Genomic DNA, 27,938 nt, shown 5'->3' on the forward strand with positions numbered 1-27,938 from the left:
ATATAAAATAGCAAAAATTTATCGGAAAAGCCATTAACCTAATTTCATAAAAAAATCTTAGCAATAAGATTCGTTTGTAATCAAGTTAATAAAAAAAATTTAAAAAAAAACTAAAATGGTTTTATAAATCTTTCTGAAGAATAACGAATACCACGAGACGCAAGCTTATGTCAATATTGATGACATTAATGAGCAATCCAGGCAAAGGATTAAATTTAAACCTATTAATCATACAACGAAATAGATAAAGGGTAATCAAAAATTGTTACCTAAAAACCTTTGAGGGAAATCCACAGAAATCCACATTTCATAGAAAACCATATTAAAGTAGGGCTAAAAAACGTTCAGGGTCAGAATCACGATTACGTTTGATCCTACATAGTGAAGAGTCCGCTCCGATCTGAAGGAATGCTTCAGACCAATCTTAGACTCATTTTGATGGCCTCACCTGTCCTTTGGGTAAAAAAAGACCTAGAGTTTACACTGTCAAAATATTGAAAAATTACATCTCTTTCCAAAATTATGCATTAGTAGTTGTAGTATTACCAGCTATGGAAGTAGCAGAGGCGGATCAACCTAGGAGCGGAAGGAGCGGCCCCTCGGGGTACGAGGGAAATCCTGTTGTTTCCCTCCAATATCACAATTAGAGGGGCCTCAACTGCCATTCCACTCGGGGCATCCAAATATCTTGACTGAGTAGTAGAACAGGCAGTATCAGAAGCAGCTGACTTAATATTTGAAGTACTGGAGTCGCTCTATAGCAGCGGCAACTACTGTAGCATCAGACGTAATTCTAGTAAGCAACTCACTTGAAGTTATGTTTTCGTTTAGCCCTTTTTATTTTGTTATGCTCTCAAACTACTGAGTAAATCTACTTTTTTCAATATCGCAAGTACCTCCATCACCTCATCAAACATACCTTTATGATATCGACTTCCATAAAACTCTTTCCCTACTTTACAACTACGCCCCACGAAAACGCCTTGACCATGATGGGCACTGGTTCAGGAATTGTTGATTGCACTGCACTTTATAGTACGGTGATGATTGCCAGACCGGAACCGGAACCTGGCACCATTCCGCTGGGGGATCAGGAAAATCAGGTCCCCGATGGATGGTTTTCCCTCCACTCAGAATTGCATCCCATTGCCACTTGGGACATGCCACATGCTCAACGATGAACAGGATATTACAAATTTTCCTCATACGATAGGCGAAGGTGGGTTGGCCGAGCGAGAAGATTTGATAGTGCCGACGATGATGGCGACGACGATGACGATATGGAAGGTAGGCAAGCAATCAAGCGGTTAGCCGGAAAGAAAATCTACCATCCAACACCCTGGCCGAGTGGGATCTTCTCAGGTCTTCGCCACACACCCACAAGGCTCGGATGGTTTGGCTGGCTACAATTTAATAATCATCGTAATAATGCAATCTTATGGACGAGGCCAGCGAAAAAGGCAATTTTCTCATATAATTGCGTTCGAGGTGTTTCTGTGTGTTTCAGCGTGTGTGTGTGTGTGTGTGATGTCTCCAGAGGACAATCAAGGTGCAAACGATTGTTCGTGCGGAGTCGTTGTTTGTAGCACGGGGGCTTTTTTATGGTTAACGAGGCGTTGCTTTTCCTTGGTGGAAAATTGAACGAAACTGTCCCTTCGGGGATGGACGGTACGATGCGAACAGGTTTTTAATACGCTTGCCAACATTGTACAAGGGGTGGTTGCCAATGTGTTAAGAGAGAAAATCCTCTTGAAAAATGCTAAGGATTCAACATCATTAATTAGAAATAAAAATGGCAAGTAGTGTCTTAAGATCTTTAGAAAAATAAGACATTGGTGCCCTTTAGTTTAAACTGAACTTTGAATACTCAAATTTTAATTAAAAAATAAAACCCCGTTAAAGCTTGAATCAAAATAATAGCAAAATTATTATCAAATCATCATCATCAGCACCTCCAAGCGATTGACTCTCAACGCCACCACAAAAAGGCAAATCTCTTTTGATGTGCTCGCCTGGCCTTTTTTTTCTCCCATTATTATTTCGATGTGCCTTTCGGTTTGCAAAACTCATCCGACCGAAAGTTTTCAACCCCTCCCCCGGGTTGAGTTCTGTCCGGTTTAATGGCCAAAAAAAATCCCATAAAATGCACCATCCGTACCCGGGGTCGGCATAGAAATCAAAGGAATCATCTAGCTGTACAACATCAAAAGATCAATTTAATGTACGGCAACAATGACGTTTGTTGATGCGTTTGATGCTGGAGTGGGGATGCCAGTGCAACAACATAATGCACCCACCCATACACCGATACACAGTTCAGTTCCCTTCTTTTTCGAGTTAAGATATATTAAAAATAAAATAGATATTTTGCGCCAAACATTTCTTTCCTGGTCTTTAAAATTCGTTTTTTGAAGTAAAAAACACGGAACACTTTCATTAACAGCCTTAATGCATTCTGTTAATCCCATGTTTTGCCGGTAAAATAGAAAAACGAGCACAGAAAAAAAACTGGGAAAATGAATGAAAATCTGCTTTAAAACGGCCAGTGCCTCGCACCGGACAAATGCTTCAAAAATTGAATAAACCTCACACCCAGTTCGCTTACCTTGTTGCTGATAGCCGCTCATCGTACCGTCGGGTGGCTCGTTTCACTCGTTTCCGGACACGCTGGCTTGCGATCAAAGCGACCGGGCAGCTCGATGTTCCCAAATTCCGCCCCAACACTCACAGCACAAAACTCCTGCTGCTGCTGCTCAAATAAATCGGCTCGGCAATGTTTTCACTCCGTGTCTCAGTCAGTCAGCTGCCGGTTGGTGCCCGCTGGTGCTGGGAGGGATGTTTTCCACCGACCACGACACGACACATCACAAATACACTCGCACACTTCACCTCACCGGTATCGCTCCCGCTTTCACCACCCGAGCGAATACGCACACGTACGAAGAAACACACTTCACTGCACCGACAACAGCACCGACACGTGGGAGAGATCCGTTTCCGAATGGGTGGCCGGTCGGTTCAGTGTATCGAACGGAAATCCTTCCTTAACCACCGGGACATGTTTTGTTTATTGATTTTGCTGATTATCCCTGCAAAATAGGAACGAGAACGAGAGAACGACAGGTAAGCAACGTGCATCGGTAAGTAGATTTCATTATCCGTTTTGCATTGGAGCATCGAGCCCAGTTCCTGGTGGAGCTAAGCTGTGTGACAAAAAATCGATTTCGAGCGCGGTGGAAAACTCGAACCCAAATTTCCTAAGCTACTGAAATAAAGTGAAAGTAATGCAACGTGGGTATTGGGATTGGGATACAATCAAATTAAATCCTTCTGAGCCTGACTTAAGGTTCCGACTTAATCCATCCTTCATCCTTCAAACCTCGATGTCCTTTCCCAGTAGTAGCATCACGTAACACTACGGCTGGATCGATTGTATTTGCTTCTCGATTGGATTAGATTTGCCACAAAACCAGTTCCGGACAGCTCTCGCAACTCGCCTCCTCCTTTTCTGATGACGTTTGTGTATCAGAATTTAGGATTTGTACACCAGCGTACAGCTGACTTTCGAACCTCCCTCCCAGGCATCAATCTGAGTGTTGTGGGCTTTTACTGTGTGAGCACTCTCCGGTCCGGACCGTACACAAAACAAACGAACGGCCTCCGTTCACCTTTCGATCACTTACTCGATCTGAGATATGCATGAGTGTTGCAGCTAACCGTATTATATCGAACGGCAGCGATCAAAGAGAATTTCTTGCTGACAAAATCGAAAATCAAACACTGCTGCAGCAGCAATGCACCACCACCACCATCGTCAGCAAGGGGGTTTTGCATTCGGACCGGGTTTAATAATTAATTGTTGCCGATGCAGCTCGACCAACTTAGAGCACAACACACACACATGGACGTCGTTGGTGCTTCTTCTGCTGATTGGCGCCTCGAGACGCTCGAAACACGAGCGTTGCCATTCCGAAAGGAAAGGCAGGCCCAGTGGACCGACCTCCATGATTAGGAAGTTTTTGATCAGACGTAATTACAGCCTGCAATTTATACCCGTCGCAACTATTTACCTTGCAATTCATCTCGGTCAGTCAGCGGGAGTGTGATTAATGGTCACTTGAACTTCTTGATAAAGTTTCGATCGAATTGTTTCCAGTGCGAGGGTGAGAGAGAGGGGCAAATAAGGGAAGCAGAACATAAGGGAAGGCTTACGGTTTCGGTCAAAGTGCCTTGTGGTCAAACAAACGGCAATGCAATGCCAGTCTCTTAAAGTATGTGTCATGGTTGATGACGGTGGTAATGTTTTAGTAGGACTTTCATTTGATACTGGTTGGCTGGGCTAGTTCATTGAGAGTTGAGCGGTATAGAGCATGTGTTTGTTTGAAGATTCCTTCTGGATTTAAGTTCGAAACTTCTTCGCTTGTTTGGAGAGTTAGAAAGTAGAAGTAAGTAAGCTGATGTATGTTTTTCTAAAAATAATTATAAATAATCTTATTCTATAAGGGAGTCCATGACATAAGATTTTTTAAAAAGTTGTATGTTGCCTGTTATTTTAGAGAGTTTAGCCGATGGCGTTACAGATTTTGTTCGTAGGACATCGAAAAAAGGACTTGTCTTAGAGATCTATTCCAAGGGAGATCTTTCAAGGAACCTCCTCCAAGTGACCATTTCCTAGTGATCTCTTCCAAGAAACCTTTCCAATGGAATTCTTCCAAGAAACCTCTTCCAAGGAAGCTCTTGCCTTTTCTTGAAAGAGTCCTCGACTATAAAAACCTCCTCCATAAGACCTCTTCCAAGGGATCTCTTCCAAAAGAGCTTTTCTAAGGAACCTCTTCTAAGGGGCCAATTTAAATCTTTATCAAGAAATCCTGTCTAAAGTACCTCTTCCAAGATGCCTCTATCAAGGGAACTCTTTCAAGAAACCTCTTCCAAAGTGATGTCTTCTGAGGGAACTCTTGCCATTTTACCAAGAGACCTCGTCTGTAAATCGTCCGCCATAAGACCTCTCCCAAGGGATTTCTTCCAAAAGAGCTCTTCTAAGAAACCTCTTCCAATCTTTCCTATTTCAATCTTTATCAAGAGACATTGCTTAAGGAATCTCATCCAAGGGAGCTCTTTCAAGGAACCTCTTCCAAGTGATATCTTACAGGGAAGCTCTTGCCACTTCTACCAAGAGACCTCATCTATGAAACCTCCTTCTAGAGGTGTTTTCAAGTCTTCATGCAAAAGACCTCCGTCAATAGACCTCGTCGAAAAAATCTCCTTGAGCAAGAATAAAGATCGAATCATTTAAAGAAACTTTCGTGTTCAACGCATCCAACCTCTATCTAAATAACGATTTTGTCACATTAATAATTTACTTTAGATCTCGACTACAGTACAACAGTTTCCCTACAGCAATTGTACCAAAATACAAAAGTTACTTCTGTTGTTCTGCATAAGGAGAAGAACCCAAAATGCATGGCCCATGTTCCCGCTTCCGTTTACCGCAAGCGTAATTTCGCTACTGTCAATTGCAAAACTATTTTCCACACCATTACTCCAAACATTTATCGCCCACCGAAACCAAATCACCGAAACATGTTCCTGCACGGAGCACTGCTTCCTTGCCGGAAATACTTACCGGAGGTTTATTTTTCTCTCAACAACCACACACAAAGAAGCGGCACGCTGTCATTGCTTGCATGCTGTGTAAGTGTGCCCTCCCGAGACTCACCAAAAACTTGTCACTTGACACACAACAAACACACGACAGGCACGACTTTTGTGTGTGCTGAAATATCGAACGCAAAACCTCGGGCACAATGATGCGGTTCAAGCCAGCTGAGGTTTGCAAACCATCAGGCTGCAAACCAGTTGGAAAAGCGAGGAATTTTCCCGTTGCTTTTTTTGTTGTTGCTACGCAGTTCTGTATGTAACTCTGTCCCTCAGTCAACGTCTGTCAGTCAGCTGCATATGGTCGCGCCACGATTGTTATTCATTAATCACAATTTTGATACGTCAAGCTGAATGTTAATGCTTTCAACACGTTTTGTTTGATGATGAATTTATTATTCCCGCCATCAACCATTTTAATGCCGTGTGTAATGCAAAAAGGCAGTGACGGTTCGGTCTGCCACCGACATACTTTTGGTTGCATTTGTGTGTGTGTGTGTGTGTGTGTGCGTGTTTGTGTGTGAATTTGCTTTTTCCCACTCGGTCTTGACTGTGACATCCGGGTGTACCGGCACCACCAGAACGTATGTTGCGTACACGAAGTACATTTGCATTGGCATCCTGTCCTGGATTTGTCGGAGTGGATCGTATCGCTTGTGCCAACGACGGAGCGACTTCCCTTTTGCCGAGCGGAAATGCAAGGCTTCAAGTTTGCGGTCATGTTTGCTTATGTATGTGCGTACGGGGATCCGTTGTACTGGCAAGTCGTGCGCAAAAGTACGATACCCCCGTTTTCGTCGCATTTAATCGACTTGAAGAAGGAACGCGAACGTTGCACGTTGACGGCACGAGACAAACATAAATATTCCGATTTAGTGATTGTATCTAGCCGGGATGCTAGTCGGGCGGATAGTCGGAAGGATTTGACAGTGGAATAAATAATCAGCTGCTCGTTAGGTTTGGTGCGGGCCGAATGGTTTTGAGCACGCTAATCAGGTTGGCATCAATCTTTGCGTATAAATCCTGAGGCGATCATCAATCTACCGATTGTCAAGTGTATTGTGGAAAGCTTGAAAATATTTTGAATGTACAGATTTATTAAGCACTTCATTTAAACATAGTTTGCTGAAGATGCAATTCCACAGTTCCATTACAAAACTTATCTTTGCTAGGCACAAGTTTCCACTAAATGATTGCAATGTTACACAAAAGGGCTTCTCCACTCCACAAGGGATATATTCCACAATTAATTCTAAACTTCCCCGTGAGTGATTAAATAATTTCATGCTATACATATCGAACTAAATTGTTAACATAAAATTGAATATAGAACAATTCATTTAAAATATATGATAAATTATACTCTTACGAAATCATATTCAATTTTATCTTCTAATTTGCTTCCCCTAATAAAGGCTACTAACTGCAAATAAGTTATTATTGACACAATCTCTTTTGCAGTCCTCAGCGGCTAGCAACAAACAGCAACATTATGTTTACAGTCCACTACACACCCATCTATGTATCTATGTACAGCGAGCCTCTTTGTTTGATCATCGTTTGCATTCCAGATGACCTCTTCAGAGTTCGATTGGAAAATGCGGCTACCGGACAAAGCGAAATGTTTGTTCACACGGCGTGCGTATGCGCGTGTCGCATTGGGATACGTTGCGAATGTGACAAGATTAAATTAAAATGCAATGTGGTGCAGAATTCGATTAACCGGCGGCTTGTTTTTTTCACCCAAAATCGATGAACAAAAAACATGGCTGAAGCTTTGTTTTAGAGCAATGAATAAATTATTCCAATAAAGCATTGCTTTTTGTGTACACATTTTCAATACTAATCGATATTCAAAAACCTGTTCTACTTAAATCTTTCAAGCTTTTTTAATAGAGACATCAACATAATTTTGAAAGCTACCGTCCAAAGGCAAGTCCAACCATTAAAAATCAACGTTGCGTATTGGAAAAACAGAACCCATTGCCATCACCGACCATTTCCAGCGGACACTTTGCTTTAATAGCCGTACCATCCTTTCCAGCCAATTAATCTTGCCAACCGGAGCGAACGGTGCGCCACGTTCGCCTATTCACGTTGAGGATGTCCATTAGCGCCGTGCAGGAAATCGACGCCCAATGACCGTTACGTTCATCACTCACCCCCATTCCTCACATGGCATCCTCCCTTTTCCCTCCTTTCTTCCCTTAATCCCATCGGGTACGTTCGAGATGGTATGGGCAGGCACAATAGCCTTTCGCTAAAACAATTTGCCTCAATTTAGAACTAATTTACAATCGCTTTCTCGCAATCGTACCCGCCCATCGTTGAGCGACCAGGCGCCTCCATCTCATCGGGGAACAATTAATCTCTCACGTGGCTCAACCCCGGTAACCGGTTCGGCGCTTTTGTGTGTGTGTGTGTGCGGACACACGTACGTTCCAGCAGGTACATGTGTCACGTACCATAAATCGACTTCCTTTTGCAGCACTAAACGGTCGCTCCGATATGAGAAGAAACCTGTGTGGCAATTTAGGGGAGGAAGGCGGTGAATTTCTACACCTTCCATTCGAGCCTGAGTTCCATTTCCTTACTGGCCGGATATTCATCTGAGTGCTATTGGTCCTGGATGTATTTACAGCGATCGTTCAAGGCACTTCTCAAACAGATTTTGTGAGCAGCAGCTACCATTTGCAGAAAAAGTTAGTGCAGAAAACGATAAGCATCAACAATTTAACGTCATCTTTAACTGGCGACTCTGTAACCGTGACAGTTCAACTGCACAATGGTGGCTTGCAGTTTTCCGCTGCTGATCCGTTGACCCAAAGCCACAGGCAATTGCGCATTATCGTTCACAAGCGAGATGGGTTGAACTCATTAAAATTAAAGCATCCTCTCTCAATCCACCTGTCTATGAAAGGACAATCGGTTACCGACCGTGCTCTCCCCTCTCTAAACGTTGGTCATGGTCATGGAAATACCTGGCGAGTGAAATGTTATCCTGGATCCAAGCGTGGCAAAGACAATAAGGAACCTCCAACGGCTCCATTTCCAGTATGCAAAAATGCTAGGTTACTTGCTACCTAGCCCGTTGCCACGATTTAAAACAACGAACGACTTTGCTGATAGTAGAACGGCTGCGAGCTCTATGTGAAATCGGTGTGTGTGTGTGTGTGTGCCCTTTATCACGAACCCGGGACGACGACGGAAGCGGGCCAGAGCCTGGAAGGCAATTCCTACGGACAAATGTGTGCTCATTTAAACTAGCGGTCCTCCCAGCTTCTCCCAGACAGCTTCTCGGCAACGGGGTAAACTGGATTGAGTATGTTAATGTCATTGTTTGTGAGCTGAAGTACCCGGGCAGGGTCAACGGTGGGTCGCAAGGGGGGGGGGGGGGCGGAAGGTTGGGCTAAGGGGGGAGAGAAATTGTGCCGGCAGATTTAATGAGCATTCATTTGTCCACTGGCTAACGCTACCGACGGGCTGCGGTGGTTGATGCTGCGATAGAGGTGGCAGCCAGAAGAACAATGAGCCAAACAAACACTAGCGCCAGCTGGCGGTGAATAAACAAAGCTGGTGGTTGAAACCCTTGGACAGTTAGTTTTATAATAGTTTTGTTTCATCATTTGAATAGATAAAAAGCTGTCCACATAAATTAAGAAGAAATCTCAGCTTTCGATTATATTTTAAATACTGAATGATACATTACTTAAAACAATATATAAGATATCTTACGATATTATTTTGTGCATCCCATATGGACTAAAAAAAAATTAAAATTGAAACTATTTATTCTCTTGGATACCATCAACAATCAAGAAACCTAACCCAATGTACCTGTTCAACTCAGTACATACCAGCCCAGAGTACACGAAACGTAAAATTAACGTAATTTAATGTAGAATCAAGACATTATTTTAATTTAATCACCTCAAACACCGCTATAATATATATTTATTTTAAAACGGTTCGCTGCTGCTTCCACATCCACCGAGCCAGGCAAAAGCCATCCAAGCCCCATTCGGAATCGGAGGGTGAACCAGCAACAAAAAGGTGGTCACAAATTAGTGGTTGGAATGGGCATTGGATGGTTTTCGCTCGGCATCACCACCGTTGGCGTTGTGGTTAGGGCAGCCTTTGGGGTTTTGCGTTCGGAACGGTTTTGCATTTTTCCAACCGAGCGAATGAGGTGAGCCTTGTAGAACTCTACCTTGTAGTGCTCCCAAAAACCAAGCGAACGGCAGCCGAGCGGTGCCGGGCTTTGAAAAATTGAAAATGCTTTGTAAGCAATTCCAACCAGACCAGAGAGGGTGAAGGCTAATGCGATTAGATTAAGATGTCATAAATAACTTGAACTTAGGAAGAGGAATGCTTGTAGGCATTTTGGTAGGTGAAATTACGTGAGTTTTAAACATTCCAAGTACTTTATGATGGTTTATCGTTGAAATTTAAAGCAATCAAAGCGAGTTTTAAATAATTTCTTCGAGGTAGTTTTTAAAAATTGAGCGATTGAATCGATCGGTTTCGAATCTTGTCAAAGAGTGGCCTCTTTTTATTAAGACAAATAAGAAGTAAAAGAATATTCGAAATCGATAACACGTCGTTTGACAATAATTATAACTCATACAATTTTGTTTCCATGAAAGAGAACATTTTTACAGATGGGGATGGGAGATTCTTATTTTCTATAAAAAAATGGTTTGTATTTATTGTCAATGTCCAACAAGAAAACAGTTTTTTATAAACATATCATGACGTAGAAAAATTCTGAATAATAACAATAAAACATAGGAATTAAACCAAAATTGCTACAAAAATATAAAAAAATCTTAGAAAAGCGTTATTAAAACCTCTTGATAGCTTTTATTACAATGATTCATTAATTAGTATTGAAATTAATAAAATTGTATTGTATTTTATTACTTTTCTAACAACAAAGGTCATATTTTTCAATAAAATTAATTTTAAATAAGTTACATTACAGCATCAATTCAACATTTAGCTTAATGTTTCAAATCTACTCTGCTCTAATCACAAATCTCTTCTCTTTAAATACCGATTGTCTCCACAAGAGGCACCATTATAAGCCCTCCTGGAACCGAATCGTACAATTGCCTCGCAAGCGCGCACTCTATTGACACTAGGCCTCCCAATCCCAATCAACGTTCGGATTGCGATCCATCCCAAAAAGACCTTCATCAAGGCGCCAAAACCACCAGCACAAGACACCGACGAACTGCCAGCACAGTCTGCACGAGACGTAGTGAATCCATGCCATCCCTGTCCACCCGAACGCCGAACGCCCAAACCTTAATGATGCGTTGGAAACGACAGCCAGAACGTCGTTCCAGCGACGTCTGTCATGTCCTTTACCACCTTCTCCACCTCATTCTCTCTGCCACCCACCGAAGAACGTATGTAAATTCACCCACCAGCCAGGACAAAAGCTCATCCCGGGCTAAATGTTACGGCTAAACGTATGCAGCATGCCACCGTGCAAGGTAGTACACGCGCCATTTGCTTTTCCATCCGATTTTCCGTGTGACGTACAGCAGCAGCAGCAGCAGCAGCACACGGTACGGAACGGATGGGCCCGGGATATCGTAATCGGTGGACACCACCAGCATAACCATCGGAATCATCATCGACGTCATCATTGCCATAATCACCGATAAGGGAGATAGTGGACATGGCACGACATTCATACCTTCTCCCTGGGCCCGGGTAGTGCCCCGAGCTGCTTCGTGCTGAGATATTTGATATGTGCGTGAGGAGGAGAACGACAGAGCGCATGAGAGAGTGAAACAGCGAGATGAGGCATACGATTGGCAGCAAAATTCATCCCCGGCACCCGACGTGAAAGGTTCATGAATATTTGATTGAAGTAATTTTAAATAATTACCGGACCTTGCTCATGCCGGTCACTTGCCATCCCGCTCCGGACGGTCCCTCCCTCGGCTGGAGAAACCCCTAATTTCCAACCGTTACATCAGTGCAACGTGAATGCGGGACGATTTATTTTGATTTCAATGCGAATAATTTAGCACTCCTCGGTACCCGCCTCCTTCCACCGCCCTTCATCGTCGTCTGGTAAAGCTTGCAAGTCGTACCGGCCAGCATTTCAATTTGCATTTTCAAAAGCTTCTCCAATCGGTGAAATGGTGATAAAAGTCAGTGGATAACCGAGACGAAAATGGGGCGTAAGAGAGGCCTGTATTTGAATAGGCAACAATTTCAGCCCCGAAAACGCTTTTCCAACCGATCGAAGCTGGAGCCTGTTGGAATGGTTGCGCTTTTGGCCATTGGTCCTTCAAATATACAGCAAATGGATAAAAAAAAATCGAGCACCATTTTGTTACATGCTGGCTATTGTTCGCAATTTCCTTCCGTTTTTTTTTCAGCATAAAAACCCTTAAATAATTTTCAATTGAAATCATCAAACAAAAGCAAACTTTCTGCCTCTCAATTCTTGCGTTTAATCAACGTTCGATCAATGTTCTAAACTCAAAATGAACCATTCTAACACAAACACACACACAAATCTAGAAGAAAAAATCACTTCTCCCTCCCATCGAACACATTCTCTCCATTGTCATTAAGTCCCCCGGTCAGGGGCAACTTCTTAACAGCTAGTGATTATTATTGGAAAAACTTTTACAACATCACTTTAAATGAGCCCTGTCCGGGAGAGTTCCAGGGCGCGATAGGATCGCTCTTTCGATCCAGTTCAGTTGTTGCAGAATCGGTGTTCTCTGCAGAATTTTTCTTTGCACGGCACGGGGAAAACAGATGGTCGTGCCATCTTCGGGGATGAAATTTGGTCGCTCGGAACAAAAGCGACTGCCAGATAAAACTTTTGCCCCTTAAACTGAAGTGTATTGTTCCTGCCGGAATGGTGAGGTGAACTTGGTGGGGGAAATTTTTTTTTCCGCTAACAACATTATTGAAAGCTTCGCCGATGAAGCCAGGGGAAATGAATGATATTGGGTGATTTCTTTTTCTTTTATAAAAAAGTTTCAAAATGGATGTTCAATTTTCTTACGACAGATGGTTTACTGTTGGCTGGATTTTATTTGCTAGAATGCTTTAGAATGTATCCGAAAACCCGAAATAAAATTTAGAACACTTCTTGTGCTAATATAAAGATTGAAATTATTTTAATGAAATAAATTCTAAGCTCGCTTTGAAAATGACTTCTAAAATCAATGGGTTATGTTATTGGATTGATTTGTTTTACTGTTGTTACTCTTAAATACCGAACCAGAGCTTAGGCATCTAGTTGGAGGATTACTATTGAGATGCAGTTAGTGTTAAGACGTAAAACTTCCTCTGGTGGCCCTTTTGTACATGAAGTGGTTGCAGCGCCACTTGCCAACGCTACCAAACCAACATCAAATCCGTTGTAGAAAGTTCGCTGGTAATATCAGTCTGAATAATATTAGTCAAGATATTCAGAAATGGCCTCCAAGTCCTCATAGAGTTGTCAGTTAAAATGATAATATGAAATTGAAGTATTTTTTTTAAAATAATAACCACTTATTTTTAAAACCTCAATAAAAAAGATTACAGACCATAAATAATTGAAAACAAATTAAATTTACAAAGTGGAGACGCCTAGTACCTCATAATTGTCAGACACTAAACAATCAGTAGCAAACAACAATAACGTGTGACGACTAAACTCACTTCTCACTTTAGCTACAAAATCAAGAATTTCAGAGCAAATGGACCTTTACTAGATAAATTTAGGGTTGATAACTGCATTACCTTATACCGGAAAGCTTCCTCCTCAAACCAAACTCTAACAGTCGATTCCGACTTATCTCACTGCACCTTCAAACTATCCGTAGTGGCAAACATTTCCGGTTACAAAACTGAGTTTCAAATAACACTTTTCACGCAATCATTGCAATCGTCCCGGTAGTTTCCTCATTTCTACTAAAACGATTTTAATCTACAGCAATATTCTGCACCAAATAGCTCATTGCGCCCCGCTCACCATAGAAGCATTTAAACCACCATCTCGTTCACATTCATGTCCACTCAATCATATAAATAAATTTCCCAATCATAAAACTGCTAAAATTGTCTCCTGCCCGTCACCTTCCATTTTCTGGCACGGTGCTTATCTCGCTATTCCGGACAAAGCAATAACTTCTCGCTCCGGGGTGGCGGGAAGTGTATCCTGGCAGCAGTAAAACTTTTTCGATAGAAGTAAGAGAAAAATGTCTTTTCGCCCCCTCGGTAGTGGAGTTGGGTTTGGGTGGAGGGGAAATCGGTTGAATTACCCACGGTCGGTATCCTGTACACTCCTCGTACTCTACACTGATGACGATAATCGAAATGGATTGGATATTGCCTCAAATCCATCGGACCACCAGTTTGGAGCAGCTTTCTTTGCCATCCACGGCCGTCGTGCACAACAATAGAAGACCACCATTTTTGCAACGAGCAGCATGCTCCGAGGAAGGAGCATGATTGTTTCCCGATTTCTATCTGCACATCCGCCACCGCCCTCGCACCGTGCTAAACTACTGTCCTCGCACAGACACACTAGCGCACGGTATGCTAGCGCCCGCCTTAAGAACCTTCCGCATGGCTTGATGACCGTAATGGCTGGCCGTGTGAGGTATTGCCGGTAAGGACTGGTGGTTGTCCTGCAATGACAAAGATCACTTTCCATCTTTGTCCGGGGTAGAAGTATCGGCGGCACTGGGCGAGCGAGTCTCCCTACTGAAGAAAACGGAGAAGTTCAGCTATTCATTGTCGTCTTTGCAGCGTCGTCTCACGGGCGTCCGGGCGATCCTTCGAGTGGGCACGCAGACTTCATTTCAGCGCACGGCCAGCAGGTAGGAAAATTGCAACGCAAACGTGGGTCGGGCAGCGATGAAAAGATTAAAGTTCTTAATGATTTCCTTGCAAAAACACGCTTGCTCCTGCAATTTATCTCTGTTTCTTTTGTTGCGCTCGGGCAAGAGAATATACACAATACTGCTTCCGAGCTGCCAACCAACCGTCCCAGCCCAGGTTCCCTGCCGTTGTCGTCACCTCGGACTCATTGCTACTACCTTCCGGTCTTTTACACTTGTAGAAAACGAAGCGAAATGGGCAAAAACCCTTGGACCAGCCACAGGACGAGCTTATCCTTATCGGTACGGCAGACCACGAAGTCAGCGGCACAGTCCTTGCAAGGACGTCCTTTCGTACAGCCACAGGTTCGATGAAGCAATACATATCACGCAGCAATAGCCCTATCCCCCGTATCTGCACACAACAATGCAACTCAGCCTGCGTTCGAAGGATGCTTCTTGCAGCGTTTTTCCAGGTCAGACCACTTGCCAGACAAGGCCCACGAACACAACGCCGAGAAATCGAATCCACCTCAAGTCGTGCTCAAAGATCGAACTGCAAAATACTTTCTTCCCACTTTTTCCACCACACTCTCCTTTCCACTAATGGGAAATGTACTGGCAACGATGGACCCACCGAACGAACCGGCAAAGTATCTTCGTTTATTCAGCCAACAACTTGTACTTGCTGCAGTCGGTAGGATAATTGTTCGGTAGCAAGCAGCAAAGTCAACCTCTTTGCGTTACGAATCAGCGAACGAACGGCAGGCACGAAGTTTATCGAGCGTGAGCGGGATGTTGCGTTTACTGGCTGCAGGAAAGCATGGTGGAGGATGCATAAGATTTAAAGAATTGTATCTGACATAGTTTGCTTAAGAGCTGGCCGATGTTGCAAAAGCGAAAGCAATCATTCTTTCGTTGCGGCATCGTGCGCTACCTCAGCGCTTGGGCAGTAAGCGCTGGGCTGGGGCAAGTCAAACACAATTTAGCAACAAAAATGAGCGATTATGTACTTTAAGCATTTTAATGGTTTCTTTAAGTACTTTTTACAGTGCATATAGAGTTTTATAAATAATTTATAAAGAGTGGGTTTGTTTATTTGTTTGAATGACAAAGTTAAATGCTTACAAATTTCTGAGAATCTCAAAAACACTTTAACGACATGATAGGACAGTTCTTGAATGATATGTTTCATAAAGCAAAAAATAAAATCGAGTCAAAGGAACTGGAGAAGTTGATAAATGTTTCGGTAATCTTCAGTTCAGTTTTAATTTTAAGGGACTTTACTCAATTTTTGCTCTTCTTTAAAATGTTTTTGTCATTTGGTGGCTAAAATAGACTTCGAATTTATCATTAATATTGCAAGAAAAAATCCAAAAAAAGGCGGATCAGGTGGCCGAGGCGACAGCGGTGCCGGTCTTCACACGGCAGGTCCAGGGTTAGAATCCCATCCAGACCCCCCTCTCCGTACGAAGGCCTGACTACTTTGCTGCGGGTAAACCCAAGTCACAGAATGCCAGAAATGGCAGGCCAAGACCTTTCAAGGTTGTAGTGCCAAGGAAGAAGAGGAAAGTCCTCCATATTCGTCCAAATGTAGTTAAGTTTAGCTTAATAAAATTTATTCTACCTCGGTATTGTTCCTTTATGAATTGCCTCAAGCTATATTTTGATAAATAATTGCTTTAGTCTGAGCTGAATTGTGGTTCAAAAATTCCATATTCAAGGCGATACTGGCGTCAGCTTTCACTCGGCAGGCGGGGTATCAAATCCCATCTGGTCCGTTATCCCGTACTCAGGTCTGGCTATTTAGATATGGGATCAATCAAGTTAGTGAGTCTGTGAAACGTATTGGACGGGTACTGGCTGCTATCGATAGCAGCTTTTTTCATAAGTCATTACAATCTTTTATTTGTTCTGCAGTTCGATAAATAGTTTTTGTAGTTATAGTATAAATTATATTTTTTAAATTAAATTATACTCAAACCCCAGCACACAAGTTAATGTATAAAAGAAATAAAATATGATAAAGCGAACAATACGACTGCCTTTGTCGGAAAGCTTTTATTCAAAACATATTTTCTAACATTTATTCTAACCTTCGCTAGCCTAAAGCTCCACAGAGATAGCCCAAACTTCCCACCACCATCTGTATATGTGCTCAAATTAACAGGCAGCCTGCAATCGAACTGTCATTATCAATAAAGTATCTGCATCACCCATGCGGACGGCAAGCAGAGAACACCAGAGAGCACACCAAAAGAGGCAAAACTGCCCCTCTACGAACTGCAAGGGTACTGCAAAACCCGGATGGCTAAAAACCGGACCTAACAAATGCCTGCCGGTTGCAATTCGATTTTATTTTGCCTTTGCTACCTTTTTATCTGCTGCCCGTATCTGCTGTGCACCGGGACCGATGTGATGCTGTATCGCGCAATGTCTAAACATGGAACGGGAGAGCGAGTTGGCTGCAGAACGGAACTGAAGGGAAATTGACTAAATTCTACAATATCACCCCCCCTCGGGTTCCGACCTCAACCACGCACCACCGCACTGCTCTGCCCGTCATAATCGTTACCATAAAAATCACACATGCTGAACTTCGAACTTATTTCTCCCCGATGAATCCCCGGTCCAGCGTCGGTTTCATGCATGCGACCGATCCCGTCGGTCGGCGATGATGATGTTGATGATGATCCTGATACAGTCGAACGTTTAGGTAGAAATGTGCGCGCAAATAGGCCAACCAACCGTGCGCTACAATCGATTGCAATTTGGCATTCAAAAATTCACGTGTCCTCGGGCGACGGAATTTCCAATTCCCTTTCTCCGTGCAACACGGCTTCACACGGCAGAAGGAAAAACGGATACGCTCGAAACCTTCTCGTGTGAAACATTCATGTTGCCCTTGCCAACAATAACACCACAAGATGAACGGGTGAACGGTAGATAAGAGCATAGACAGGCCAAACTCGGCCGACACAAAAAAAAACCCCTCCCGTCATATAGAGAGGCACAACTCCACGATCAAAACAATAGGAAAGCTAAACGGTGCAGAGAACGGCTAACGAAAAGCTCCTTTTGTTTCATTTCGCTCTTTGCGCTCTTTTTTTTTTGAGGTTGGTTTCCCAATGTCCCTATTTTCATCAATTTGCTCTCATGCAAATTCGGCAGCAGCGTTGTGGTGCGCGTAGTTATTCTTCACCACAGCTCGATACCGCTTTTCGTGTGACGTTTTTCAACCTGTTTCCTGATTCAACCCGATAGTTTTGTGTTTGGTTTCTGTGTACATTCGACAGAACAGAGCGCTGTCATTGATACGGTGAACTGTAAACAAAAGTGTGGAAATGTTTGTTATACTTTGAGGTTAAGAAAAATTTAGATGTTTGCACAAGTCTATCAGAAAAATATAAAAAAATACATTTTTGTTAAAATTTAGTCGTTAAAACTTAATTTTCGAGTTAAATTATTTCAAAAAATTGTTTCTTTTTACTATATGAGTTTTTATACCAATAGAAGAAAGTATAATATTGTTTGATAGTTAAATTGTAAATTAAAAAAAAAAAGTTAGAATCCGGAATGCAATTGAACTGTTGCCAAATGTGATAGCTGCACCGGTCTTCATACGCCAGGATCGAAGTTCAAATCTCTTGCGGGCCGTTCCTCTTCAGTGAGGATTGACTATCTAGCTTCGTAGAATCATTAAGCCTTGAAATCCATTATATGGCCGGCACGCCAACATAGGACAAGCCAAGAATTTATTATCTTATCTCACACCTTAGTAGGAATGATGATGCTTAATTTTGCAAGCCAAAACGCTTGTCAAGATTATTTTATTGAATCTTAAACCGTCAAATTTTAATTAAAATCTACAACTTACTAGATTTTCCTCAAATACAATTACTGAAGTAATTCTCTGATTAAAACTCTCTCAAAAATAAGTTTTGATGTATGAAGTTATCACCCTAAACTAAAATATGTTCCTGCAGCATTTTATGTTCCTACTGAATCTCAGACGGCTCTTAGGACCTTCTTCAACATTTCATCCAAAACTTTCATACCACAAACACCACCAAACACGTTACATTTCCACCCAGGTCTTCGCTTATAATTTGCACACGTGTGCAGGTTTTGTCACCCAAATCTACTTTTCGCCAAGCCACCTCACACCAGGAAACGCATGTGTGTGTGTTTATGAGGTTGTTTTTTCAATTACATTTTTTTCCTCTCCGCTCCTTGATTCACCTCCTTCACCACGGATGAGCGCCCCCGGCAAAGGTAGACAGAACAGCTTGGCTTGGTTTAATTTGGCTGCAAAATAGAACTTATTACCACTTGAAGCGGCTTTCGTCGCTAGCGCTAGCGATGCAATATTGTACGATTCTTCACCAAAACCTACATCGCTATGTGTGTGTGTGTCCAGGTACGTATGAATGTGCGCTTCAAGCGTTTGCTCCTCCCACAACCAACCTCATCCGACTCACTCCACAGGGAGATGTGCGCTCGGTTCGGGAGCTAAACCGGGAGGCAAAATTCGTGCTCCGTCGGCTCGGAACACTGAGTTCCGTTCGTTCGTTCGTTTCGGTCGGTTACGGGGAAGGAAAATCCGAGCGCTAACGCTAGCGTGCCCTGGTGGACGATTGGCGAAACTATCGCTTTAGCCAAGACACACACCACAGTCATGACATCAACATACTCATTGAAGGAAATAGGAAAAGAAATGTTTTTTAATATTATTTCTTAAACACAATCCAAACTGTTTATTATTCTCACTCTTCACAGCTCAACCATAAAGGGAAGATCCCAATTTTTACGCCCATCACCATTGTACAGAAATCCAAACACGTTACTGTTCGCTTTGTGGAAAAAATCCAACCCCAACCAATGCAACGAACTCCACATCGCCAGCTGATCCGAATCGTCCATACGCAGCGTGAAACTTTTCCCTTCGGGCAACACATCGCTCTCCAGCGGATCAAACACATCCATCGCAAGATTACACTCCTTCCTGCCACGCAGATTCTCTTCCGCCGATCGTTCAGGCCGCCGGAAGTGTTGATAATTACCCAGCTCACCCAGCTCCTCCCGGTTTAACCCTTGAAAGAACGGATTCAACACAATCTGCCCGTCGGTGGACATTCTTAGCGCACCCCTTGGAACGCCGGCCGCTTCACGCAGAATCGCATGCATCACGTACCACAGCCGATCCTGTTCGTTCACCATCACGCTCGGGCTTCCCGCTGCGAGGGAACGAATTTTGAACGCGAAACTACCATTTCCGGTAAATTCACTCCAAAGTCGGCTCCAATCTTCGCTCCAGCTGGCAGGCTCGAGCAGCAGTATCCAACCGACCCCGTCACGGCTGTAGTAAAACTTTCGATGTTGAAACAGATCCACTCCGGGGGTGCCGAACGCGAGCAGATAATTGATCGAGTGTGCCTCCAGCTGGCCCAGAAAGAAAAGCTTGCTTAGTTTGTGATCTTGCTTGAGGAGGGTTAGGGAGCTTTCTAGCTTCAGCTGCAGCGGGGTTGGGATGGTTCGCCAAAAGTTGGAAAGAAGTGGGACGAGTTCGGAAAAGGTACTTATTTCCATGGTGGGATGGGCTTTTCGGCTGGGTTAATTGTGGCAAGAGACGAGCGCTGTTAGTAGTTGGACAAGAATACGAATGAACTGCTCTCCCTCTCTCTTTTAGAAGATTAACGTTACATGAGGACTGCTACGATGTTCAGATTAATTTTACGTTTATCAATTGCTTACTTTGTTGTTCAATTATCTCACAACTTAAAGATGTAAAAGTCAACTAACCAAGAGGCTGAATTCTGAGTTTTACAATAATTCTTTGGGTTTAACACTTCACAAATGTGATTGAATACATCTCTTGCCTTGTGCAGTCATTGGAGACTAAAACATCAAAAAGGCTTTGCATACTTCCGGCGCTTGAGCTGAAATTTGCAAGGGAAAACGACAACGAACACTGAAAAGCCGATCGGAACCTTAGCATAATTAATATTCTTTCATCCTTTCGTAAGCTTCTTCTCGTCAGCTATCCGCGTAACAAAATCGACCAACTGAGGCTGAACTGAGCCGTAAGTACACTGGCAAGTGTCTGACAAATTGTCACAAAATCGAATCCATTTCACTGCGCTCTTCACTACGCTCCGAACGGAAGGATAATCTTTCTTATGCTGATTATAATGATTTTCCGTTGCTCCACAAAATTCAGTTTCCCAGCATACGGAGCTTCTAGAAATATCGTGCATTCATACTAACCCGTTCATTTCCCGTCTCATTTTCAATTGCAATCGGTTGCCTGCCAAACCGACCGACCCGCCCGTGAGCGGCGAGGAAGACTTTACTTAACATAAGCCGTGAGCCGCTTTAGCATCTGCTTGCCATGCCCGGCTATTCAGTCATTCATTTATTCCGACCACTTGCAACCGGTGCAATGGTTTAAGCCAAAGCGGAGGGAATCCAGCGAAGTGGTAGTGTGATTTGAAATGGATATTTTGGTGAGAAAATATATTCGTTAGGGAATCCGTAAGAACACCTTTAGGGAAACTTTAGGGTTTTTGGAGTGAAGTACTAGGCGCCTCCATTTGATAAAATTTTTCTGTGGTAAAAAATCTCAAATTCTAGTAAATATCTCTACACATTATTTAAAATCAATTTTCAAAGAAGTGGAAACGACTCATGATTTGAAAAATTTCCAGCTTGATTTTATCACAAAAAAAAATAAAAAATTGAATTCAATTTTAGCTCTCATTTTCATCCTGCCGATCCGATTAGTCATACAGCATCAAATGGTGACAAAGCTTCAATCCTTCTCGGGAAAAGCACTGCAAAACGCTAACAATAAGAAAGTGGATTTGGTAGAAACGAAGAAACTTCACTGACTTTATCCACCGCTCCACCCAGGGAAGCCTTACGGACAGTCACACCAGCGAGGCAAAAACGGAGCAAGGCAAACGGTAAAAGCCGGAAAAAGAATATTCCATTGCATCCTTCCTTCCTTGGGTGCAGAGTGAAACCATTCCGAGCCCTCTCTTTTTTACCTACCTCCCTTGGCCAATCAAGAACGAAAACGACAATTTCAGCCACTACACACTAACACCGACCACTACCGAGAAGTGAAAACGTTTCGTGAACAAACACAGCAACAAAAAAATGGATACAAAATTTGCATGGGAAATGGCCCACAGCCCGCGAGCTGTGCTGGCTGATTTAACACCCCACCCTGGGTTTGGCGCTAAATCACATAGAAAACCCACACTTTAGAGGAAAAAACGAAGTCCAACATGGTGACCAAGAAAAATTGCACATCAACAAAAAAGTCCTCCGAAAAAGCGGAAGGAACCCTTTCCCTTCGGAGTGCGGGAAACCCGATGAGGGAAAACTTTTTCCTTCCGTTTGGCATAATTATTGAATTTCTCCTCTCTCTCGACACACAAAAAAGCGAACCGTGGTGCATACAATGCAGTTCGTCGGGAGCTACATTTGTGAGGCAATAGCGCCACCAACAGAAAAGGAACTACAACAAAGCTCGAGACAAGAATCTCGAGCCAGCCTGCAGTAGCGAAAGCGTAAGTCCTAAAGACACCGAAGCCCGAATGGCGATGTCGTCACATTCCGGGGGCTCATACCGGAACCGACAACTGGACAGAAAATTGGAACGGAAGCGGGATCGCGGGCTGACGTAAACCGAAAACCGCCGGCCTGAGGACGTGTTGGTCAAAGACGCCTTCACAAGGCGACGACACGCCGCGAGGAAAGCTCTGACCAAAACTCTCCCGCGCGCTGTCTGTTGGATGTCTTTTAATTAAGTTATTTTCCTCCGCGAGCTCTCAACCATTCCACAATTTATGTTCGGGAAAGTCGAGTGATGGAACTGATTTTTTTTTGCGTTGTCCCTTTGCCACGTTGGGTTTTTTGCTGCTGCGTTGGTACTGGTGTACTTCTTGAAGGATTATTTTGTACCAGCGTGCGCTGACTAGGGGACGAACTTTTCCGGTCTTATAGACAAGTTCTGATTTTATCACTGCTGTTTGACGCGATTTAAATCATTGTTATCAGTTTTGCAGAGTTGTTTCGATCTCGAAGTGGAGCTGATGCGGATATTTCATTTTAGGTCAAGTTTGTTCGCTTTTGTTCTTTTGAGTGTATTCTAAGATAATCTGAATAGGGTAAAATATTAAACAAATTTTTCTTCACTTAGTTGATAAAATTTTTACAAAACTTTTTCATTTGCCACCGAAAATCTGCCTTATTCATATAAGAGCTTAAATACACTAAAGATCAAATTTTCTATTGGTCTCTCTTTTAAATCAACATTTAATGAACATCCAAATTCCGTTGCAGTTTCTCCATCCTTCATCATCAGCATCCTCATCAGCAGCATCACTAACCATGATTACCGTCACCGCATAGTCACCCGGTCGGTTGACAGCAGCATCAGCACTCGAAATCAGCAAAAGTGGTATAAGCGGTGAACAATTATCACTGTCAGCAGTAAAATCATGTCAAACTAGGCCGTACGAGCGCAATTGCATGGTCGCTAAAGGATGTAGAACAAACACAGAGCGAGAGCAAGAGAGAGAGAGAGAGACCATCTCCGTATGCTAGTCACGCGCTGGAGAGAATCGCCGGTTGGGATATTTCACCCATAGAACAGGCATTTGAAGGAACAACGACACCCTTGCAAATAGGGCTGACTAAAGTTGGGCTGACTGCAAAAAAAAGGGCTGAGAGATGGGAGAGACTCCAAAAATTTGCCAACCGGAAAAAGTGAACTTCAACATTCCGGTGCCCTGGTGCCCGGTCTGGTCCGGTCCCAATCGACGGTTTCGGACTTTGTTTCGATTGCGGTGAAAGTGCATCCGTCCAGTGTGACATGCAGAGTGACCGAACCGAAACCGAGGCCATCTCGTCTGGTGGCAGACACCGGCACAATGGAATGGAAAGGAACTAATTTTTCCAACACTTTTTCGTGCCGGAAACTCCCGTACTTTTGCTGTGCCGTACAGGAAGTGACCGAAGAGGATGGGTGGTTGGTGAGTGACGATCAGACACCACGGTAAAAGCGACATCGGAACTAAAGCCGTGGTGGCAAATTTTCGGGAAAACAATATGAGGGAAAAAGTGGAAAAGAAGCATTGACGTTGGTTTTCTTTGGTGCTACAATTTTTGGTCAGTAGTTTGGTGCACTGTGGCTGCTGAAGTGGCAGTACAGTTTTTACGCAAATGTACGTTTGCTGACAATTTTTAATTATCTCCAAGTGCACCGTTGGGGACATAAACTTTAAAGTCGGTGAATAAATTCGGTTTAAGGTAGATTATTTGGGATTTTATTGGTATTTGAAAAACAATTTTGTTTTCCTCAAGTAAGCCTTGGGCTTTTAAGATTAAAGGCTCCAACGCCTGAAAGTATGCAATCTCTTTTCGAAACATCTTTAAAGCTCTGTAAGAAATGCTCCAAAATTCAATCAGTTTAGAATTCAAAACGATTTTTCAATTAAAATGATTATTGGTAAAATTTGCTCTGAAAGTCATACAGTCAACAAAACTTGAAGGGAATTTAAGAATAAGTTGCATAACTCCAGGGGCTAGGCTTCAGTATTGAACCAGCTAAGTTGACATTTTTTTCGTTTATTAATAGAGGCTTTGGGTCTTTGAGACCTCATTCACCTCTAGGTAAGTTGACAATGACAAGTGAAGTTAATAACGATAAAAGTGGATTAAATTCATCAATTAGCTATTCATTATTCCATTTTTATGATTTAATTATAAAATGGCTATCATTTTCAAAAACCACCATTCAAAAAGCTAATTTAAATAAATTAATCCTGTGTGCAAGTCTCAAGCTTTACAATCAGCAAACACATGATTGTTGCATTTTACTACACATTTTTAATGGTGTGCTCTCGTCTCCTTTTAGTAGCACAAACCGCCATTCTTAACAACAATGTCATTCAATGTCTGATACAGATTATCACAAAACGAAAAATCCCCTTGCAAGAGCTTCTAATTATCTATATGTTTGCACTAAATCCTGTCCCACCAACCAAAATAGAAAAAACAGCGACCCACTCGGAGACTAGATAAACAGAATCAACTTTGATCCTTCACAGATCACGAGCGCCAAGGATGGTACGAGGGCAAGCGAGCAAGCCAAAGCAAAGAGGGAAAAAAGAGCCCAGAAACTGAAATGACTCCAATAAACTTCCCATCAAATCCCGGAAATCCCTCATTCCGGCAGTGAGCAGTGAGGAACACCAGCGCACAAATCACACCCCGTAGCGTGGAAAATCCGGCAGCTCTGTCACCTAATTTTATTCCCCTCATTCACCGGACGATGGTGTTTGTCCTACCCTACTTGAGCGGATCCCAAATTCAGTAGTCGGTACGGTAGCAGCACAGAGCGGAAAAGCGAGAAAAAACCGTTTAAAATGAACGAGAAAAAAGTGAGAAACGAATCAACTTTAGGGACACCTTCAACGAGCTACAAAAAACACCCCCTCACGGACAAGCAGCGATCCCAATATCACTTACCTCGAGCGCGTGCACAAGAAGTTCGTTGGTGCTTTTTTTTTCGCGCTTAGATTTGTCTTGTCTTGCCAGGTCCTTCTTTACACCTCCGGAATAGGTACACACTTGCACGAAACTTGGAACCTTCTTGACTTCACACCGCGTCTCTGCGTTTCCATTCGTTCACTTACTACCCTACCCTGGTTCTTTCCACTCACTGTGACCTGTGAGATCGCAAAGTCGTGCAAGTGCTGTGGACGATGAGGTGGACACCGTTTTCCACTTCACTGGCGTGTTGCGACCGTTTGCACTACGATAGTGTGGGGAGGAAGAAAACAAGTCAAGCCAACGAGGATTCGTACCCTACTTCTTTCCTTTGCGTCCTTGTGTGTACGTGTGGTGCGGGAAAAGGTTCCGTGATCGAGATGGAGTGTGTCTGCCTCGAGGGTTTGACTGCTTCTCGAGTGGAACTATCGGCACGTGCTTCACACTTGAGACCTCTGTGTGTGTGTGTGTGGATGTGCACTGTCCGGAAGAACGGGAAAAGCGACGATGCGACCAAGAAATTATTACGTGTTTAACGTGCTGCTTAAATTGCTACCAGCAATCGGACCGTACACCTAGTCGGGGTTCCTGCCCAAAGTTCAGGACCGGGCAATGCGAGTTTAATGCCAGTGGCGCACGTTTCGCAACCGATGCAGCTAGAGCACTGCAACCCGCAAAAAAGGAACGTGTCGCGTGCTCTTTCCGACCCGGAAAGCTCCGTGCCAAGTCAAGAAGCTTGGGAGATATTTTACCCGATTAGACAGTGGAGTTCCTGGTACGGTACGGACAGCACTTTTCTTATTTTCCTCCGGCTTTCTAGACCAACTTCACCACGTCCAGAAACAACCGCTGCCTATACTTTTCACGCCTGGCTGCGTTGGGACACATTTTTCCGCGTGCGGCCCCGCGTTTTGGTGTGTGGGGTTTCCGAACACAGTGGGATAAAAAGTGTTCGACACCCAACGGCACGACCCCGTCCAGCAGTATGCGCCACCAGCTGGTACGCAGGAAGACCCGAATCACGACCGTTGTTGTAGCGTTGCTGTCGTTTTTCCAGACCCGTGAGCAGTCGGTGAAATGAAAAACATGCTACCCCGGCGCTGCTTTCTTTTGCTTCTGTTCTTTTCGCAGGCCGTCGTGTCCTTAAGCGCCCTCCCTCTGTCTGCTGGAAAACCCTTTCAGCTCTCTCTCTCTCTCTCCCGCTCTGATTGGGCTGTTGATAATTTTTAGGCGAGCAAACACAAAGAAATCAGAGCATCAGCCGGTGTGAGTGTGTCTCGCTGTGACAATTGTTTACCCGATGCTTTGTTCTTCGCTTTCTTCCGTCTGGTTGGGCAAACGGTCCACGGTGGCACCAGAAGACATGTGCCAGCTGTGTTGGGCCAGCCACCGGGAAGCGAAGGTGGAGGGATTGTGTCAGTTGCTATCTGCAAAAGTCGTCACACAATCAGTTGGTGGTGGGTTCATGTGCCATGTTTTCTGTGCCATGAAAGAAACTCTCGCTCTATTGGTAAGGAGTGCCTTTGGGGAGATGGTCGTGGAAGGTGTGAAGCCTGTTACACTACCGTGCTACGACAGATGCACAATTATGACAGCACACCACACGCTACACATATTCACACGATATACGATACGATACTCACACACTTTAATGTACCGAATGCCTTGCTGACGACCTGATCACCGTGAAGAATAGTGTGTGGGTAGTCGACTGCTCTCTTTAGCGCCTAAAAGTAGACTATGGTAGTACACCGCACACGCAGGATAAAGCGGCGTAATTCACTGACGCGGACGATACCTTCACAATCACGCACACACACACACTCACTTTTACACGAACTTTTATACACAAACACGCACACAAACGCTTTGTTTTTTGCTATCACTAGAGTGTTTGTTAACTGCTTAAAGGTGAAATACTACTAGGAGCTGCCGAAAGCGGGTTGATGGATAAGTGACTTAGCTGCTCTACTATTACTTTGATTGTCCGTTTTTTTTTTCTTTGGACACTTAAAGACCTCCGGCGCTTTACTAATTTCTGCAGGGAAGGTTAACAACTAGTTCACAACCATTTCTAAAATTAAGTGAGCTTCAAACCAACTCGGTTGGCCGTACACCCTATGGCGGGAGGGAAGGTCGACTCGGGAACTAAGCGAAAAATTTGGAAACAAAACCGAACGTTCGAAACTTAATCTGCTTGCGCCCCTTTCGCTTGTCCGGTGGGATTGCTACTGTACTTCGGCAGGGGACGGATCGAACTTGTCTAAGGGTTCTAAAGCTTTTTTCGGTTTTTTTTTTGGGAGGCGGATGATTTAGATTGGAAGATCTTTGCTGATATCTTAACTTCACGCACACGGTAAGGATCACTCGCTCACGCACAGATTTTTTTAAAACACAACTTCCACAACACTTTATGGAAGCCTTCGAGTAGTTTCGAATTGTTGAGGGAAAATCGTTTCTTCCCTGTTGCTGTGTACGTATTCTTCTTCTTCTGCCCGGACTGCAACCTTCCAACCGGAGTCAAGTGCCACTTGACAGCATCGACACCCGAGGGTTAATGGTCGATGATGGGTAGGTCTTTACACGCTGGTACACCGCGATATACTGGCCTTAGTGCGGCTCGGTGTCTACCGATCGGTCGTGTCTACGGACACCCACACCCACACGGCCCGCTTCTAGTGTGACGCGTCGTCGTCGGCAGCAGCAGCAGCAGCTTCGGTAACTGCAACTGCTCGTGTGGGTGATACGTTTTGCTCCACCTTCACGTTCCGCGCTCCGACCTTCAAAATCTGCTCCCCAGTGGAGTTGGATCCTGCTCGACCTAGCCTATGGTTCGGTCGTGTATTCCCAGCAGTATACCGTTCCTGGAGG

At 43.7% G+C, this 27,938-nt stretch overlaps 2 protein-coding genes across 5 annotated transcripts in view; both read right to left on the reverse strand.

Annotated features, from left to right (window-relative positions):
* The window catches only part of LOC118503793 (teneurin-m), a 535,466-nt gene extending 507,757 nt beyond the window's left edge, over positions 1–27,709 (reverse strand). For 2 of the 4 annotated variants that reach the window (XM_036037484.1, XM_036037473.1), the window contains exons 1-2: positions 26,711–27,708; positions 2,606–3,089 (exon numbers count right to left, since the gene is read on the reverse strand). In XM_036037484.1, the coding sequence (XP_035893377.1) occupies positions 2,606–2,627 (22 nt within the window). In that variant the 5' untranslated portion in view covers positions 2,628–3,089; positions 26,711–27,708. Of the gene's footprint in view, positions 1–2,605; positions 3,090–25,046; positions 25,172–26,710 lie in introns of those variants that run through there. The other 2 variants (XM_036037475.1, XM_036037474.1) reach the window with 2 other exon arrangements.
* LOC118503794 (radial spoke head protein 9 homolog) lies at positions 19,233–20,322 on the reverse strand. The gene has a single exon (XM_036037485.1). The coding sequence runs from the start codon at positions 20,091–20,093 to the stop codon at positions 19,278–19,280; it is 816 nt and encodes a 271-aa protein (XP_035893378.1). The 5' UTR covers positions 20,094–20,322; the 3' UTR covers positions 19,233–19,277.
* Positions 27,710–27,938: the final 229 nt, after the last annotated feature.

Source organism: Anopheles stephensi, chromosome 2, assembly GCF_013141755.1.
Source record: "Anopheles stephensi strain Indian chromosome 2, UCI_ANSTEP_V1.0, whole genome shotgun sequence".
NCBI lineage: Eukaryota > Metazoa > Arthropoda > Insecta > Diptera > Culicidae > Anopheles > Anopheles stephensi.